The sequence below is a fragment of the Podarcis raffonei genome, chromosome 11, assembly GCF_027172205.1.
Source record: "Podarcis raffonei isolate rPodRaf1 chromosome 11, rPodRaf1.pri, whole genome shotgun sequence".
Classification (NCBI taxonomy): domain Eukaryota; kingdom Metazoa; phylum Chordata; class Lepidosauria; order Squamata; family Lacertidae; genus Podarcis; species Podarcis raffonei.
This window is the reverse complement of record NC_070612.1, coordinates 9,151,032-9,169,067: the sequence shown is the minus strand read 5'-3', so window position 1 is coordinate 9,169,067 and position 18,036 is coordinate 9,151,032. Positions and strand designations below refer to the sequence as shown.

The 18,036-nt window shown below is 46.2% G+C and overlaps 1 protein-coding gene across 2 annotated transcripts in view; it reads left to right on the top strand.

The window, feature by feature from the left end:
• ST8SIA5 (ST8 alpha-N-acetyl-neuraminide alpha-2,8-sialyltransferase 5) overlaps nucleotides 1-18,036 on the top strand; it is a 57,061-nt gene that overhangs the window by 20,586 nt on the left and 18,439 nt on the right. Inside the window, exons 2-3 of one of the 2 annotated variants that reach the window (XM_053408544.1) lie at nucleotides 2,891-2,998; nucleotides 17,420-17,512. In XM_053408544.1, the coding sequence (XP_053264519.1) occupies nucleotides 2,891-2,998; nucleotides 17,420-17,512 (201 nt within the window). The remainder of the gene's footprint in view (nucleotides 1-2,890; nucleotides 2,999-17,419; nucleotides 17,513-18,036) is intronic. The other variant, XM_053408545.1, reaches the window with a different exon arrangement.

Here is an 18,036-nt window from a genome sequence, read left to right as displayed (position 1 = left end):
GTAAGTCATCTGAAACCTGTGTAGCATTCAGATCGCCATGCCAGTTTCAGACATTTTGAGGTGGCAGTGCATCCCCAGGTGGCAGGAGTTGAACTGGGACCTTTGGCAGGCAAGGCAAAATGCTCCATCACTGAGCTATGGTCCTTCCCTAAAGCTGAGTGAGGGGATGGATGGACGCGATAGATGGGAATGAAATTCTCTCTTTTCAAAAATAATTTTTATTTGATTTTACAAATACAGTAATACCTTGGGTTAAAGTTGCTTCAGGTTGAGCGTTTTTGGGTTACGCTCCACGGCGACCCGGAAGTAACGGAACGCGTTACTTCTAGGTTTCACCGCTTGCGCATGCGCAGACACTCAAAATGACACCATGCGCATGCGCAGAAGCAGCAAATCACGACCTGCACAGATGCGGGTTGCGTTCTCTTCAGAATGTGAACGGGGCTCCGGAACGGATTCCATTCGCATGCAGAGGTACCACTGTATAGAATTATAACAGTACAAATTACATATCCATATTTAGAGATTTTCCCGAATCTCTGGACTTCCCACCTTCCCTTCCATGGGTCTTATTGTCCACCTTCTCAACTGCATATTATTTCATCATCCATGTTTTGTATCTTTCCATTTTGTCCATAATATTTGCTACATTCCAAGTGTTATTCGAATCCTGCTAATGTTTTCATCTGCGGACAGTAGTCTCCTAGTTCATTATCAATTTTCCCTTTCTTTATTAAACGTTTTTGTCCTATTGGTTCCTGAGCTTTCTGGTCAGTTTTGCCATTTCGGCATAATCCAACAGCTTGGTTTGCCATTCCACCATGGTAGGGACATTGTCTTCTTTCCATCTCTGGGCTAGTAGCATCAGTGTGGTTTAGGGCCAGATTTAGGTTTGATGAAGCGCTAAGCTACTGAAGGTAATGGGGCCCTTTATATGTCCAGCTGTCCTTTGTCAACAACAAATTGTCACTGTTTTTTGTGTTGAATATATGCTACACGGCACCGTATTTTTCGCTCCATAAGACGCACCCGGCCATAAGACGCACCTAGTTTTTAGAGGAGGAAAACAAGAAAAGCCAGTAAGAGCCGCAGACACGCTCGCTCGGCGCAGCTCTTTAAAGATAGAGCGGTTCTTGCTGGCTTTTCCGGGAGGTGGGAGAAGGGACTGACGGGCTCCATCCCTTCTCCCACCTCCCTGAAAATCCAGCGCAAACCGCGCAGCTATCGCTGAAGCCAGCAGAGCAAGATGGAGAGCCGTGCAGCGGCTCTCGCTCTGCTGGCTTCCCAGCGAAGCGGGAGGAGGAACGGAAGGGGCTCCGTAAGGGCTCCTTTCCATCCCTCATCCTGCTTCGCTGGGAAGCCAGCGGCCCAGAATCACTGCACAGCTCTCACTTTTGCTGTGCTGGCTTCAGCGATAGCTGCGCAGCCTGCATTCGCTCCATAAGACGCACACACATTTCCCCTTACTTTTTAGGAAGCTTTTAATGTTTGATGTATTACTGTATTTTAATATTTGGTTGGAAGCCGCCCAGAGTGGCTGGGGTAGCCCAGCCAGATGGGTGGGGTATAAATAAAAAAATATTATTATTAGGAAAAAAGTGCATCTTGTGGAGCAAAAAATACAGTAGTTCAAAGCGCTTTGCATGCAGTTAACCCAAACCATAGTTTAGCTACCATAGGGAGCCTCTTTGAAGGCTGACTGGTGTTGAAACAGTGCCTTCAGAGGAGGTTACTGTTAACCGCTAATCAGCAGTTGCAGCAACCTCCATTGAATTTTGACAGGTGTTAATCACCTGATGTCATTATGCTTCTGCTCTGCTGGCTTCAGTGATAGCTCTGCAGCCTACATTCGCTCCATAAGAAGCACACACATTTCTCCTTACTTTTTAGGAGGAAAAAAGTGCGTCTTATGGAGCGAAAAATACGGTACTTTATGGACCTAATAGGTATCTAAAGCCATTTGCACATAACAAAATATGTATTTTATCACATTGGTTTTATTTTATTTGTTTTTTATCTTATATTTTGGAAATGTACACCCAGTTTTTGTCCTTTATTTTTTTTGCCACCCCCCCAAGAGTGGGGCCCTAAGCTATAGCTTATTTAGCTTATATGTAAATCTGGCACTGGTGCGGCTGTTGTCGCATACATAAAGAGCCTTTTCTGGATGGGAATGAAATTCTGCATGGGTTGGAAAAAGTGGACAGAGAGAGAATACGCATGTTGGAATCATAGAGTCGGAAGGAACCCCAAAGGTCATCCAGTCCAACCCCCTGCGATGCAAGAATCTCAACTAAGGAAGATGCCCGTCAAGCGAAAGGAAGCGCTTTGACTTGGAAAGCATTGTTAAGCTGGGTTTTTTAAAAAGCAAATAAACTTATTTAGAGCATTTGTAGCGTGCTTTTCACCCAAAAAAGTCTCCCAGAGCGGCTTACATGACATCAAAACAAGACACCCCCTTCCCACAGGTTTTTTTGATGCCAGCCTCTGCAGTAGCTGTACGGGACACCCCCGAAGAAGAAGCAGACTCCTAGAAAAGTTGCATTTGCGGCTGCAAGATGTAGAATTGGGCCACTGGTTGGGATGCCTTGCAAAGCGGGTTAGGCAAATTCAGATGCAGTCTCCCAACCCAAAGAGAAAAGACCCTGACCTTTCGTAATGATAAAGTTGCCTTCCCCAAGTTGGTGCCCTCCAGATGTTTTGGACCACAGATCGTGGCTGGGGCTTTGCAATCCAGAACATCTGGAGGCCACCAGCTTCGGGAAGGCTGCACTAAACCAATGCGGTTCCTGCCCTTTGCAAAAACGCATTCCGTCCACCGTGTAACGGGCTGGATAGAAACTGAGCCGATGAATTCTGCAAAATACCAATTGCCTCATTTTTTTGCTAGTGGGCTGCAGTTTAGCTGGCAGAGTGGAGAGGAAATGGCCAATTGGACCGGCAGCCTCAATTTCACGGATGGCGGAGCTCTGAGGAGTGGCGGTGACACTGGCACCAGGTACAATCACACACACCCAGGGCATTGTGGTGGCGGGGTTGACCGTGGTCCCCGGGGAGAGTCCCTTGGCACAGTCGGGGCAGGCCCCACAGCTCAGTGGCAGAGCGCTGCGTCCTTTGCATGCACGAGGCCCCAGTGTTGTGTTCTGAGGCCAAAGGAAAAGGACTGGACCCTGATTAAAATAAGACACGAGGCTTTGACCGGCAAGGCTCTCGGAGGAAGTGCGTACACCACACCCTCACCAGGCCATTTTATTAACAAAAGAACCCTTTACACAGTGCTCGTAAGAACCAATCAAATTTCCTCTGAGCATTTAAACAAACCCCACGTGCGGACAAAGTTAAAACTACAAACACTAGTTAAGCATGCATACTTTTGGAGTAAATGAATGAAAACTACAAAGGAGCGCATTCAGCAATCCTGGAGGTCATAAACAATCAATACACATGATAAGAAGGATAGCCAGGAGGACAGCGATCATTATCACCTTCATGTGAAACCTGTTTCCTGGCCCTAAGATTAACATAGCAGAAAAGCTACATCGAGGAAACTGCCCACTGTCTTTGAGGACCCAGGACGCCTGCCTACGTGTGTATGTGACTTGTCAAGAAAGAGGAATGGAACAGGGATGCAGAGGTGTAGATTGATCAAGAATGATATCAAAATAGTTTAAACCTAGTCAACGCAATGCTTTCATTGCTGACACAGATGGCTTACTCTATATTTGTTATAATTTCTCATAGCAATCCCACCTGATCACTACACCCAGGATTTCTGGTAGCAGCACCGGGAAAGTCCCTGCACCCACAGAGAGATCCCCGCAGGTCAGAGCACCAGGGTTAGATGGAGCATTGATCTAGCTAATAGGATGCTTGTGGCCCTGTGGTCTAAACCACTGAGCCTCTTGGGCTTGCCAATCAGAAGGTCGGCAGTTCGAATCACCACGACAGGGTGAGCTCCCGTTGCTCTGCCCCAGCTCCTCCCAACCTAGCAATTCGAAAGCACGCCAGTGCAAGTAGATAAGTAGGTACTGCTGTGGCGGGAAAGTAAACAGCATTTCCATGTGCTCTGGCTTCCGTCACAGTGTTCTGTTGTGCCAGAAGCGGTTTAGTCCTGCTGGCCACATGACCTGGAAAGCTGTCTGTGGACAAATGCAGGCTCCCTTGGTCTAAAAGTGAGATGAGTGCTGCAACCCCATAGTCGCCTTTGACTGGACTTCACCGTCCAGGGGTCCTTTATATTTTTACCTTTTAGATCTAATTCCATGTATGTCATGGACTGGCTAAGAGAAGAGAATAAAGATTTGGGGGGGGGGGGGACATTCAGCTGCACAAGTGTAAATCCTTGCGCTGATGGGACATGTTAGTTGGTCTGATTGACAGTTAAGTCTACTGCTACTACGGCTACTACTACTAATAATTTGCAAGCCTTTAGCAGTCTTTCCCCAAATTGGTGCCTCCCTCCAGAAGTTTTGGACCACAATGTCCCATCAGCTGATGGTAGAAGTAGTTCAAAATAGCTGGCAAGCACCAGGTTTGGGAAGGCAGAGGGCCTTCTTGGTAGTGGCGCCCGCCCTGTGGAACGCCCTCCCACCAGATATCAAAGAGAAAAACAACTACCAGACTTTTAGAAGACATCTGAAGGCAGCCCTGTTTAGGGAAGCTTTTAATGTTTAATAGGTTATTGTATTTTAATATTTGGTTGGAAGCCGCCCAGAGTGGCTGAGGAAACCTAGCCAGATGGGCAGGGTATAAATAATAAATTATTATTACTATTATTATGAAGGGTGATCCAGAAGGATAGGGATGTAGGATGATGTCTTATTCAATCAATCAATCAATCAATCAATCAATCAATCAACTTTGCATACTGCCCTTCATCCAAAGCTGACAGGGTGGTTCATAGCATAAAGAAAAATGGAAAGGTAAAATGCATAATAAAACAAAAGCAGAACAAACCCAGTAACCTCCATCCCACAAACGCATTTTAAAGGCCGTAGAATGTCAACCAGCCAAATGCCTGCTGGGGTTTGAACCCAGGGCTGCCTACCCTTGAGCTATGGCCCTCTCTCCCTGCCCAATGCGGTAACAGGATTCGGCCTCCACATTTGTCCAACCCTCGCGCGCTGTCAGCTCTGCGTTCCTTTCAAACGGCAGAGTTAGCATCTGAAGCAATGTGACCCTTAAGGAAAAGATGAGCGAAAGCTGATCTGGACGCTGCAGTGCATCGTAATGGGCTAGGATGGCTCTCGTGCAGCAGCTACGTGACTCAGGCTGTTATATTTGCAGAACGCATCACTCAGAGCCGCTCCTCCTCCTCGTGCTCTCCAAAGGCAGCCGGCACAATCCGTGACCCTTTCCACTCACATATGGTAACTCCATAAGAGCCTAGTGCTGAACTTACTATTTATTTTAGTTTGCGATTGCAGTTTTTTGTTTTAAATCCCACCTTTCATCCAAGGACCTCAGGGTGACTTTCAGGCTCCCCCCAACCTCATTTTTATCCTCAGCACAACCCTGTGAGGTAGGCGAGACTGAGAGGCAGAGAAATTTAAACCTGGATTTCCCTGGTCTTAATTCAGAACGCCAATCATTATACCACCCTGGCTCTCTTACTCATTTTCACCACCCTATTTTCTTGAAAATAGGTGCGGGGGGAAACTGACTTTCAGCTATTTTTGACAAAAACAAAACAAAATGGGGGACAGTTCAGGTGGCTGCGACAATGCTCCTCTGAGCAGGCAGCGACCGCTCTTAAAATTTCCCAGAAGCCCTCTGGGGGAAAGCACATAGCATTGTTCCCAGGAGACTTCTGGGAAATTAAAATGGTGGCCAGCCTGACAATCACCTCTCTGGTCGTAGTGAAACCTGTGTTGGAGAAAAAGTGAGGTGGGGGTGGGGGTTTCATGACACCCCCTTCCAACTGAGAGCTTTAGGGCCATTCTAAATAAACTTCCTGGTTTGGCTTACTACCTGTGACTTCAAAGGTGGGGCCAGGGATTGTCCAACAGACCCCAAGACATGGCTAGTAGGCTGTGTTCAGGTTGGTGGAAGGGCCATCGCTCAGTGGTAGATTGCTTCCTTTACATGCAGAATCCCTGACGTCTCAAGGTAGGACTGGGAATGACCCTCACCTGGAACCTTGGAGAGCTGCTGCCAGTCAGTGTAGACAATACTAAGCTAGATGGACCAATCATCATCATCATCATCATCATCATCATCATCATCATCATATTTATACCCCACCCATCTGGCTGGGTTTCCCCAGCCACTCTGGGTGGCTCCCAACAGAGAACTAAAAGCAGAATAAAATGTCAAACATTAAAAACTTCCCTAAACAGGGCTGCCTTCAGATGTCTTCTAAAAGTCAGATACAGTGGTACCTTGGGTTATGAACTTAATTTGTTCCAGAGGTCCGTTCTTAACCTGAAACCGTTCTTAACCCAAGGTACCACTTTAGCTAATGGAGACTCCCACTGCCACCGTGCCACCAGCATGCGATTTCTGTTCTCATCCTGAGGTAAAGTTCTTAACCCAAGGTACTACTTCCAGGTTAGCGGAGTCTGTAACCCGAAGTGTTTGCAACCCGAGGTGTTTGTAACCCGAGGAACCACTGTAGTTGTTTATTCCCTTGATATCTGATGGGAGGGTGTTTCACAGGGCGGGTGCCACTACAGAGAAGGCCCTCTGCCTGGTTCCCTGTAACCTCACTTCTCACAGGGAGGGAACCTCCAGAAGGCCCTCAGAGCTGGACCTCAGTGTCCGGCATGAATGATGGGGGTGGAGACGCTCCTTCAGGTATACATGGCCAAGGCCGTAATTGGTTTAAGGCAGCTTACTGTCATCCCAAGTTGTGCAAGCCTCGTCTAAAACGACCATTAAAGGTAAAGGTAAAGGGACCCCTGACAGTTAAGTCCAGTCGCGAACGACTCTGGGTTGTGGCGCTCATCTCGCTTTATTGGCCGAGGGAACTGGCGTACAGCTTCTGGGTCATGTGGCCAGCATGACTAAGCCACTTCTGGCAAACCAGAGCAGCGCACGGAAACGCCGTTTACCTTCCCGCCGGAGTGCTACCTATTTATCTACTTGCACTTTGACGTGCTTTTGAACTGCTAGGTTGGCAGGAGCAGGGACCGAGCAACGGTAGCTCACCCCATCGCGGGGATTTGAACCGCCGACCTTCAGATCGGCAAGCCCTAGGCTCTGTGATTTAACCCACAGCGCCACCCATGTCCCTAAAACGACCAGTAGGGTTGACGTTTTTCTTGCTTGGTCGTGGAAGTCTTTGGGGATCTAAAGAGAGTGGAGGGTGGGCCCAAGGACCCAGGGATTACACACACATTAAGGTGGCTTATGGTTGGTGGAAGGACCCTGAGTGAGAGGCAGGGAAGGGGAGATCTCTTAGGATGAGAGATTTGGAGAAGAAAGGGAAGTCCCAGGTGAGAGCTGTCTACCACTTTCTGTGGGTGGCAAAGGTTGAGAGCTACCTTTGAGTGAGGAGACTGTGTTTTCTTTCCTCTTCCTTTCTCTGCTTTTGTTTTTATTTAGATTAGTTTCTTTTCTCTTACTAGATCATGAAGAAAGCTTTAGTAAAACCTTAGGCAAAATAAAATAAAATAAAGAGAGCAGAGGGGGAGGAAAATGCCCGGAGAGAGTTCGAGGACCTAGAATGCTTCATCAGTGCCCTGTCTCCTCTCATGACAAATCGGACACCAGGACATAAGCAGCAGGGAAGGACTAGGTTGGTGGTCCTTGCTGACCTCAAGACATTTGATCCTCGAGGGTAATCTTCCTCCCTCTTTGCAAACCTGAGTCACCTTCAGCTTCATTCTGCAGTGAAACCGTAGTCCTGGGCATACGGGGGTCATGAGTTGCTAGCGATTAGAAGGATCCAAAGCATGCTATTTAGCAAGGTGACTTTGCTCCAACGTTACAGCCTCCAGCTGCAGCACTCGGAAGTTGTGACCTTGTGCCATCGCTTGGGAGATGGTGCTTCGCTTGCCTTTTGTGCACCACACTGTTTTCCACTAGCAGTGCATTGTATCTTGCGATGTAACGACCCTCTCTTTCGCCCAGAGGTTCCCAGAGCAGCCTGCGGCAATTAAAACAGCAATAAACAATCAAATCACATTCTCACTGCGGGGTCACTAACATACTAATGGCCACAGCAGCAACGCAGCGTGCAAAAACCAGTAACCATTCTGACAGTTTGGGGTTTGTTGTTTCCTTTGCTAACTGGTGGTCTTCCAGATGTTGCCAGCGCCCCCAGCCTGCATGATGGGAGTTGTAGTCTAACAACATCTGGAAGGCCACAACCACCCCGGTCTATTTGAATGGACTGCTGCTGCTTGTTTTAACTTGCTGTGCTGTTTTGTATGCTCAGATAGTGCTCTTGTTGTTTCTGACTGTTTTCTTAGCCACCCTGGGAACATAAATAAGGGAGGAATATTAGAAAGCAATTTTCAAAGGAGCATGAAAACGGCCTGTAGTTGGCAATGAAAGGACATTGGATTTGGCACCGGGTGAATTTTGGATGAGGAATGTTTGAAAGAACTTGGCATGTTCCCCTCCCCCAAATATTCTTTATTAGTTTTTCAATTAGATACTCCACATACACATATTGTATTACATTTTACCTTTATACTTGCTCTTCAGAGCTGACTTCCCTCCTTCCTTCTTCTGGTTTTTTATATCACATATAATTTTATCTCATTATTTTCTTCCATTTATATATTGTTATTCCATATTTGTCCATATTTTGTCCATAGTGTATCCATAAACAAATAAGTCCTCATGTTTATACAATTCTTGTTGCTGTCTGTATTCATTTACCCCTACTGTTAGTTATATTAGTTTCCTTATACATTTTGTTTCTTAATATTTTCATTATCCATCACTTTTCTTAATCTTTCCCATTATGAGGTTTGTTTCCAATTCTAGTGGTTTAACTATTTCGTCTTATCTTTCCTATATACAACATAATTTTTTTGAGAGCTTGGCATGTTAAGCGTGGAGAAGAGATGGGCCGTAGTTCAAGGGTAGAGCAGCTCTTTGCACGCATAAGGTCCCAAGTTCAGTCCCCACCATCTTCAGAGACCCCTGCCTGGAGACCTGTTTTCAGATGTTTACAATTTTCTTTCAAATAAATTATAAATTTGCTCCAGTCCTTTTGAAACAATTCATCGTGCTGATTTCCTATCTTTCCTGTCAACTTTGCCAATTCCACGTATTCTACCATCTTTATCTGCCAGTCTTCCAGGGTGGGGAGTTCTTGCTGCTTCCATCTTTGGGCCAGAAAAATTCTTGCAGCCATTGTGGCATACATAAACAAATTTACATCTTTTTTTAAAAATTTCCTTGCCAATTAATCCCGATAGAAATGCCTCTGTTTTTTTTACTAAAATTATATTTAAATACCTTTTTTAATTCATTGTATATAATTCCCCAGAAGGCCTTCACCCTGGTACAGGACCACCACATATGGAGAAAGTTCCCTTCTTTCTCCTTGCATTTCCAACAAAGTTTATCATGAGACCTGTACATTTTGGCAAGTTTATTCGCTGTGATGTACCAACGATACATCACCTTCATTAAATTCTCTTTAAGTGCCACACATGCTGTAAATTTGATTGTTTAATTCCACATTTTCCCCCCACCTCTCGAAATCGGTGTAGCGTTTACTTCTTAGCCTTTTCTTCTCCTGAAGATACCACTCAAGGCAGCAGAGAGTTAGAATCAGTATTTTCCTTCTCCTAAATAGGCTATGTTCCTAGGTTGACAAGCCCCATCTGCCCCTCACTTACCTCCACAGCACATGCACAAAATGCCTTCTTGATCGTTGGACCCATTCTTGGTCTCATCAGCTCAATCTGCCAGAGCCTGTTTTTGTATTTTTTTTATATATATATACATTTTTATTGATTTTTTAACATATCAGTTCCAACAATCATACAGGATATCTTTACTTCTTATACAATATTTTGACTTCCGTCAACACCTCTGATGATTTTCCGTTCTTTATTGCTTATTCTGCATTTCTTAATTTCCTATTACATTTAATTATCCTTAGCTAATAATTCTTTTCGTAGCCTTTCTTGTAACATTTCAAATAATCCACCTCACAAAACTTCTTGCACTCCTACAAGTGTGATCTGTTCATCACAATTACTTTTCAAAGAGTTCATATACTTCAGTCTTCTTAGAATTTCTGGTCCTGCAGGTTTTGAATCCTTCCTGTTAATTTATCTAATTCTGCATAGTCTACAGAGCCGGTCTTTGTATGCAGGAAAAGTCCCTAACTCACCAAGGGTTTGAGACTGGCTGGCTACCCTCACCTGGTTTAGCCAGCCAGTCAAAACTGTTTCCGGGGTGTGGCCGCTGTTGCATGCTGAGCCACAGGTGAGTGCCGAGTGCAGGGTGGGCACCAAAGGTGGACAGATGACCCCAGAAGGAGCATGACATGCCCCCCACCAGAAATACTACCCCTCCCCCAAGACCCCATATCCCTGAGGCAAGAGCATGCAACTTGGGCAATCAATCCTGAAATGGACTCTGTGCCCAGTAGCCTGGTTTCATGTTGGTGAAGGAGGTTGATTAAGAAGAAGAAGAAGAGTTTGGACTTGATATCCCACCTTTCACTCTCCTTAAGGAGTCTCAAAGCGGCTAACAATCGCCTTTCCCTTCCTCCTCCACAACAAACACTCTTTGAGGTGAGTGAGGCTGAGAGACTTCAGAGAAGTGTGACTAGCCCAAGGTCACCCAGCAGCTGCATGTGGAGGAGCGGGGAAGCGAACCTGGTTCACCAGATTACGAGTCCACCGCTCTTAACCACTACGCCACACTGGCTCTCAAGGCAAACTGGATGAAGTTAACTTCCTCCCTGTTCCCCGTTTGTGCTATTCAGCTCCTGCCAGCCCAGCTGCGTGCAGTTGCACCAGGCAGAGTGGGAGTTAATAGACACGCCCACCAGGGAGAGCGGATGGACAGAAGCACAGCAGAGCTCTTCCAGGCGGGGAACTCCCAACACGCTGCCTTTGGAAAGAGGCCTTTCTGCACATCTGCAAGCGACTATAATCAGCTGCAGAGGAAGGAGGGGGCTGGGAGAGGATGCAAAGTGAAGTCCGGTGGAAAGGAGGCTTTTAGAGCAACGTGCTGCTCTGAAAAGTGGAGTTAATGGAACTGACATGAGATCTGAATATAGCACAGGATTCAGAAGTGCTTAGATTGGATGGATGGTCTCCCAGGTGGCAATTTCAGCCTCAAAGCAGTTTTATCCAACGTGTTATGGCCCTGCCAGATGTTAACCAAGGTGTGGTGGGATACTTGCCCACGGTCTATTTATTTTCCTACGTTGAGGTGAATCTTTACATGTCACCTTGCACCTTACAGTCCGAGGCTGGTGTGCAGAAAAACAAGAACATGCACAAACTTGATAAAAACTATACCAACTTAAAATGGCCACAGTGTAAAAGACTGGTGCCATAGAACAACAGTACAACAGGAGGGGAAACCATCAAATTCATCCAAACTTTCCTGCATTCCACTTTGGGAAGATGGAACAAACTTTTTTTCTCCTGCTCCGGAGCGTAGGACTCAAACCAATTGATTCAAGTTACAAGAAGGATGATTACAAATAAACATCAGGAAGGACATTCTGACAGTAAGAGCTATTTGACATTGGAATGGACTTGCTTGGAAAGTGGTGGACTCTTCTTCACTAGAAGTTTTTGAGCAGAGGTTGGATGGCCATCTGTCATGGACGCTTTAGTTGAGATTCCTGTTTTGTGGTTGGTTGGACTAGATGACCCTGGGTGTCCCTTCCAACTCTATAATTCTATGATTCTGTGAATACATTACTGGTGGCTAGCGCCCATTGAGATTGGTGAAACAGAAGCCAGGGAGATCCCTCTAGGCAGAATCCTCCTTAACCACCTTATGTGCTGGTCCCGGGGGGGGGTTACCGTGCGGCGTGGTCTGAGTCTGGTCCTGGGTCAAGGGTCTGGAGGCTGCCCATCAAGGGCGAAGCGGGGCCCAAGGCAAGGAGTCGGGCGTGGTCAGGAACTCCGGAAGAGCAGGTCAGGGTGCTGGCAGGAACAGGTTTCCAACGATGTTGCTCCCACAACCTGGGACTGGGCTGACTGGCCTCCCCTGGCCTTAAGGCAAGCACTCCTCCTGAGAGAACTTAGTTCCCTCCGCCTCTCCGCCTCTCTGCCCTGAGCCTCTTCAGCTCAGGAGAGGCTGGAGGGTTACTGGACCCAAAGGCAACCTCACCTTCCCCTGACGGGGCTGGGAGAGGAGCACCTGCAGGCAATGTGTCCTCGATCACCTCTGGAGCCAGAGCGGATTCAGCTGGTGCCTGCTCCTGAGGATCTGGCACAGGTGCAGGCACTTCAGATTCAAGGCCCTGCCCCGGCTCAGCCAGACCTGGAGGCGGGGCCTCCTGTGCAGGCTGGGATTCCTCTGGTTCAGCCTCTGAATCAGATTCCCAGGCCATCACACCTTGGCTGAGTAGGACACAGTGGTCAAGGCAGTTTATCTGTAATTAGTGATAAGAGAGGAGTGCCTGGGTGGAATACATCCCAGAGGGGCTTTGAGGGCCTTCGAGGTCTGGAGTCTCTTGTCCAGAACCTGGTAGGTACACAGGTTTTCTCAAGTCTTACATCTAAGAAGGTAGGATGTTTCTAGTTCTCATGGTGAAAGAAAAGGAAGCTTCCCTAAACTGGACATTTTCTTGCTAAAATATAGGAGACAGAGAAGTGTGTGTGTGTGTGTGTGTGTGTGTGTGTGTGTGTGTGTATGTTTATGAGAGAGGGGTCTCCAAGATAAGCTGGTCTAAATGACATGTAGGGAATTTGGCATCTCTGGAAGATACAGCCCAGATTTTGGGCTCCTTCCAGCAGAGTTAAGATTACACAGTTCAACTGAAGGTCTTGGAGTGCAGCCTCTTTTATTCCTTCTGATAATTTTATGTGGCAAAATGCTGGACAGGCGTACATCTTCCCTGCTGCTTTCGCCTCTGGACGGACCTTTGTTTTATTTTTATCCGGTTATCTGCGTAAACAGGAAATGACCACGGGAAAGAAAGAAAGAAACCTCACGACATATTGAGGAGTGTTTATATCCTTCTCATAAAATTGGTAGCTAGCACTGACCCACCTTGTTTTCCTTTTCTTTCTTTCTTCCTCAATCTTGGGAGTCCCTCCATGAGCCAAGTTTCCCTCTAGCCTGCCGGATTCCCATATGGCAGATGAGCTGTGAAATGTGAGCTGGGTTTTTCTAATTTAGGAATTGCAGATAGCACAGCCAGGGAATGACGGACGTCATCCTTGAAGATTTATTTGTCTTTCACGGCTGACTGGTCCAGTACTGCCACCCCACCCCATCATCTTGGCTATAACATTTTGTAGTAGGAAATGTCTCTGTTTCTCCCATCGCTTTGGAAGGTTGGAATGTAAAAAAAGCCTGCTGGATCAGGCCAGTAGTCCATTTAGTCCAGTATCCTGTTCTCACAGTGGCCAGTCAGATCCCTATAGAAAACCCTCAATCAGGATTTGAGCACAAGAGCCCTCTCCCCTCCAGTGGTTTCCAGTAACTGGTATTTGGAAACATTGGTGCCTCCAACCATCATGGCTAGCCATCACGGCTAGTAGACATCAACAGCCCTCTCCTCCATGAATTTGTCTAATCCTCTTTTAAACCGATTCAAGTCCATGAACACCACTGCTGAAATCCTGAGTAGGAGCACACAATGCAGGGATAGCTCAGTCGGTAGAGCATGAGAGTTTTAATCTCAGGGTTGTGGGTTTGAGCCCCACACTGGGCAAAAGATTCCTTCATTGCAGGGGGTGAAGTAGATGATCTTTCCAACTCTACAATTCTGTGATTTTGTCGAAGCCCTCTGCTTATTTGGGCTCAGTTCAGAGTGCTAGTTTCAACTTAGGAAGGCCTATGCGGCTTGGGACCAAAGTTATCTCAATGGCTGCCTTCTCTTGTGCAAACCTCCCCATTCCTTGCAGTCATTTGGAGGGGCTCTTCATTGGATTTTCTCACCTGCTCCAAGCCATGGCATGATCAGCACCTTGGAGAGGGACCAAGGAGTGTGTTTCAGGACCATGGACAGTGATCCTGCAGTTGAAGTTGTCTCAGCAGTGTCTTAGAGTAGGCACGCCCAACAGGTAGATCGTGATCTACCAGTAGATCACTGGACGAACAACGAACCCAAAAAAAGGGGATAGATCACTGCCAGTTTATAACTCTGTAAGTAGATCACAGTCTCTTGGGAGTTGGCCACCCCGTCTTAGAGCAACTGGCAGATCTTTAGAAGCGTTCACAGGCTAGAGGCCCTTCCCTCCAAATCTGACCAACTACCTTCCTCTGCATCCATTGGCCTCTTCTAAGCCCCGAGGTTCCAAGTTATGAGGACAGCTCATAAAGGTCTCTCCAGTCATTCAGAGGCAAAGGTCTCCATGGGGTTCTGGAGAGATGTGGGTGCCCATGGCACTACATTGGATGGACATGGGATAGACCAGGAAGCAAATCCATCTGCTTGGGGCTGCCATTGTTGAAAATCTCTTGCCAACGTTTTTGAGCTACTTTTTAAGGAAATTCACAAAAAAACCCCACTCCCTTTATGGATTGCCATTGTCAGGAGTTCAGCTTACACTTGAGTAGGACCCTGGCAGAGACACATGCCCAACTGGCATGTTCTTTCCCTCCTGGTTGATCGTTTGGGAGCTTCATAAGCTTTCTTCAGCCCTAACATCACAGTGACTGATACCAACAGACATCGGCACACTTAGGGATCTACAGAGTCTTTGCAGCTTGTGTGACAGACCTCAGCAACTCAGCATTTTGGCTAATCTACTTTATTTACATATAAACACACACGGAACACTGCAACATGGTTCCCTCTCTCTCTAGCATCAGACAGCAAAGAGAAAAAAAGAACAAAGGACAACAGTCCCACTTCATGGAACACAGTAACACAAACATCCTGTCTCCGCCACTTCCCACTCTGTGGAGTCTAAACATACCACGTCATGTGAAAGACAACAATCCCATGACTGCAATCATGGAGCAGGAATTCTAACAGCCATATGCCTGGGTTTCCCCAGACATTTTTACCAATTTTCAGAAATTCCGCCTGGACGCTATTTCCGGCGGACAAATCCCAGATATGTCCGGGAAATCCCAGACATAGGGCAGTCCTAGACCATGCACAATTTTATACTCTTCTATCATGTTCCCATTGCCCCCCTTATTTTATTTCCCCCATCTAAAAATCACCCCCCTAGCCTTTCCCCATAGGAGAGTTGTTCCATCCCCTTGCCCTCTTGGTTGCGCTTTTCCGAACCCCTTTCACAGCTCTACAGTATCTGTTTTGAGGGGACGCTTCTGTATTGGCAGAGACTGATGGGAATTGAAGTCCAAAACACCCAGAGGTCACACTACAAATTGGTGAAGGCAGAGTTAAGTGAAGAATGTCAGGAGTTGAACGTAGGGCCTTTTGCACACAGAGATTGTCGCTGCCACTGAGCTGTGGCCTTCCAGCTTTCGGTGCAAAGCCTTGGGCTGCCTTTATCTCCCATCTGCTTCTAGTCTACATCAGTTGACTGCTGTCTGCTTCCCTGCTTTTAAATTTAGATTTTGTATGGCTTTATGAGGGCGCCCTATTTTCAGTGTTTCATCCTGCCTGTGTTGTAATCTGTAACCCTTCTTCGTGATAAGGTGGGTGGGGGGAAGGCTTAGGCAAAATCTGCTTTCCTTGCAGTTTCAGCCACAACAATTTGGGTGGTGGTACCCCCACCCCAACTTTGGAAATACCCACCCCACAAAATTACCGTATTTTTTGCTCTATAAGACTCACTTTTTCCCTCCTAAAAAGTAAGGGGAAATCTGTGTGCGTCTTATGGAGTGAATGCAGGCTGCGCAGCTATCCCAGAAGCCAGAACAGCAAGAGGGATTGCTGCTTTCACTGCGCAGCGATCCCTCTTGCTGTTCTGGCTTCTGAGATTCAGAATATTTTTTTTCTTGTTTTCCTCCTCCAAAAACTGGGTGCGTCTTGTGGTCTGGTGCGTCTTACAGAGTGAAAAATACGGTATATAATTTTAGAGTTGGAAGCAGCCATAGAGATAATCTAGGGAACCTTTTCAACTAGAGGGCCATGTTCTCTCATGAGACATCTTCTGGGGGCCATATGCGAGGGATGGCCTGAGGCAGAATTGGGCAGAGCAATGGGTGCAACTCTTACATTTGTGGGCTGCCTTCTAACCATGTAAATATCAGAGGTTTCTTCTATATATAGACACATTTCTCCATCCTCCATTCTGGCAGTCAAAAGGCATCATCATGGTTTAGCAGTCAAGGAATTGGTATGCCATACCCATCTTTGTTAATAATTCCAGTAAATGAGAGTCCACCCACTCCCTGATTTTATTTTACTGTTTAGAGTGGTCCCTTGGTTCTCAAACTTAATCCATTTCGGAAGTCTGTTCCAAAACCAAGGCTTGCTTTCCCATAGAAAGTAATGCAAAACAAATTAATCTGTTCCAGACTTTTAAAAACAACCCCTAAAACAGCAATTTAACATGAATTTTACTATATAACAAGACCATTGATCCGTAAAATGAAAGCAATAAACAATGTACTGCAGTCACACAATCAATCAATCAATCAATCAGTAGCTGGACTGGGTTCCACACAGTCACAAAAACAAAACAAAAAGAGCCGCAAAAATGCAAAATAAATAGCAAAAACAGACAGACCTTAGCGTAACATTCAAAGCGGAGCATGTTTGGCTTCCAAAAAAAAAGTTCGCAAACTGGAACAATTACTTCCAGGTTTGCAGCGTTTGGGTTCCAAGTTGTTTGAGTAGCATGGCGTTTGAGAACCAAGGTACCACTGTATTTATTAAATTTATACCCTACCCTTCCTCCCACAGGAGTCCGGGACAGCAGGTGCCTTTGTGATTCTAAAACCCAACAAATAAAACTTCCCGAGCATTTTGTTTTAATGTCAAAACAATTCTTAATGTTGGGAAATTTCTCCTAATCGACTTCCCTGCAATTTCGACCTCAAGTTTTGCCCTCTGGCGCAAAAGAGAAGTGGTCCACATCACCTTCTGCATGTCTGCCCTCCAGATATTTGAAGACTGCTATCGTATCTCTTCTTAATCTTCTCCAAGCTAAACATATCCAGCACTTTCAATCATTCCTCCCAAGACTTGATTTCCATGCCCCCTGCCAGCCTTCCTCTGGACACATTCCAGTTTGTCAATTTCCTTCTGAAAATATTCTCCTCAGAGCTGGGCCTGGTACAGTCCAAATGCAACTTGACCTGATTATATATATATATACATGTATGTGTGTGTTTCTGTTTCTGAAATAGCTAGTGATTACATTTTTCTTTTCTTTTTCTTCTCCAGGTACTTTGAGTTTTATGAAGGTCCTTTGGAGTACAACTCCACAAAATGCCTGGAGCTGAGGCAGGATATCATTTCGGTGAAGGTTCTCTCGATGTAAGTGGGACCACACCATTTTAGTTCTCCAGCCTTAAGCAATTGTGAGTGATGCTGATGGGCTTTGACCAGGCAGACCTGGGTTCATATCCCTGATCCGGGTACAGAGCTCAGGGGAATCTTGCACCTTGTTCCTTAACATAGGCCTGCTAAGATAAGGTAGGGGCAAACATGTTTGCAGGAGACAATGGCGAAGGCAGGTCTGGACACCTGCATTGGACATTCCAGCTTTCAGGCAGGACTCCAGCTGCAGGCTTACCTTGTTCCTGAGTTTTGATTTTTATTCTCCTCTCCCTTCCCTTTCCCATGCGTGTGGCTGTTTTCCCTTGGCAACTAGCCACATGTATATGAAATGCATTTAATCCAAATAAGAAGAATTAGATACGTCATCTCAACTGGGCGCACATAGATAAACATACATCATTGATGGGAAATCAAAATGGCTTCCTCATGTGGCCAATTTAGGAGGGAGCCTCTAGCAGGCACTTTAAAAAAACAAAAATCCATGTGTCCTCTCAGGCATT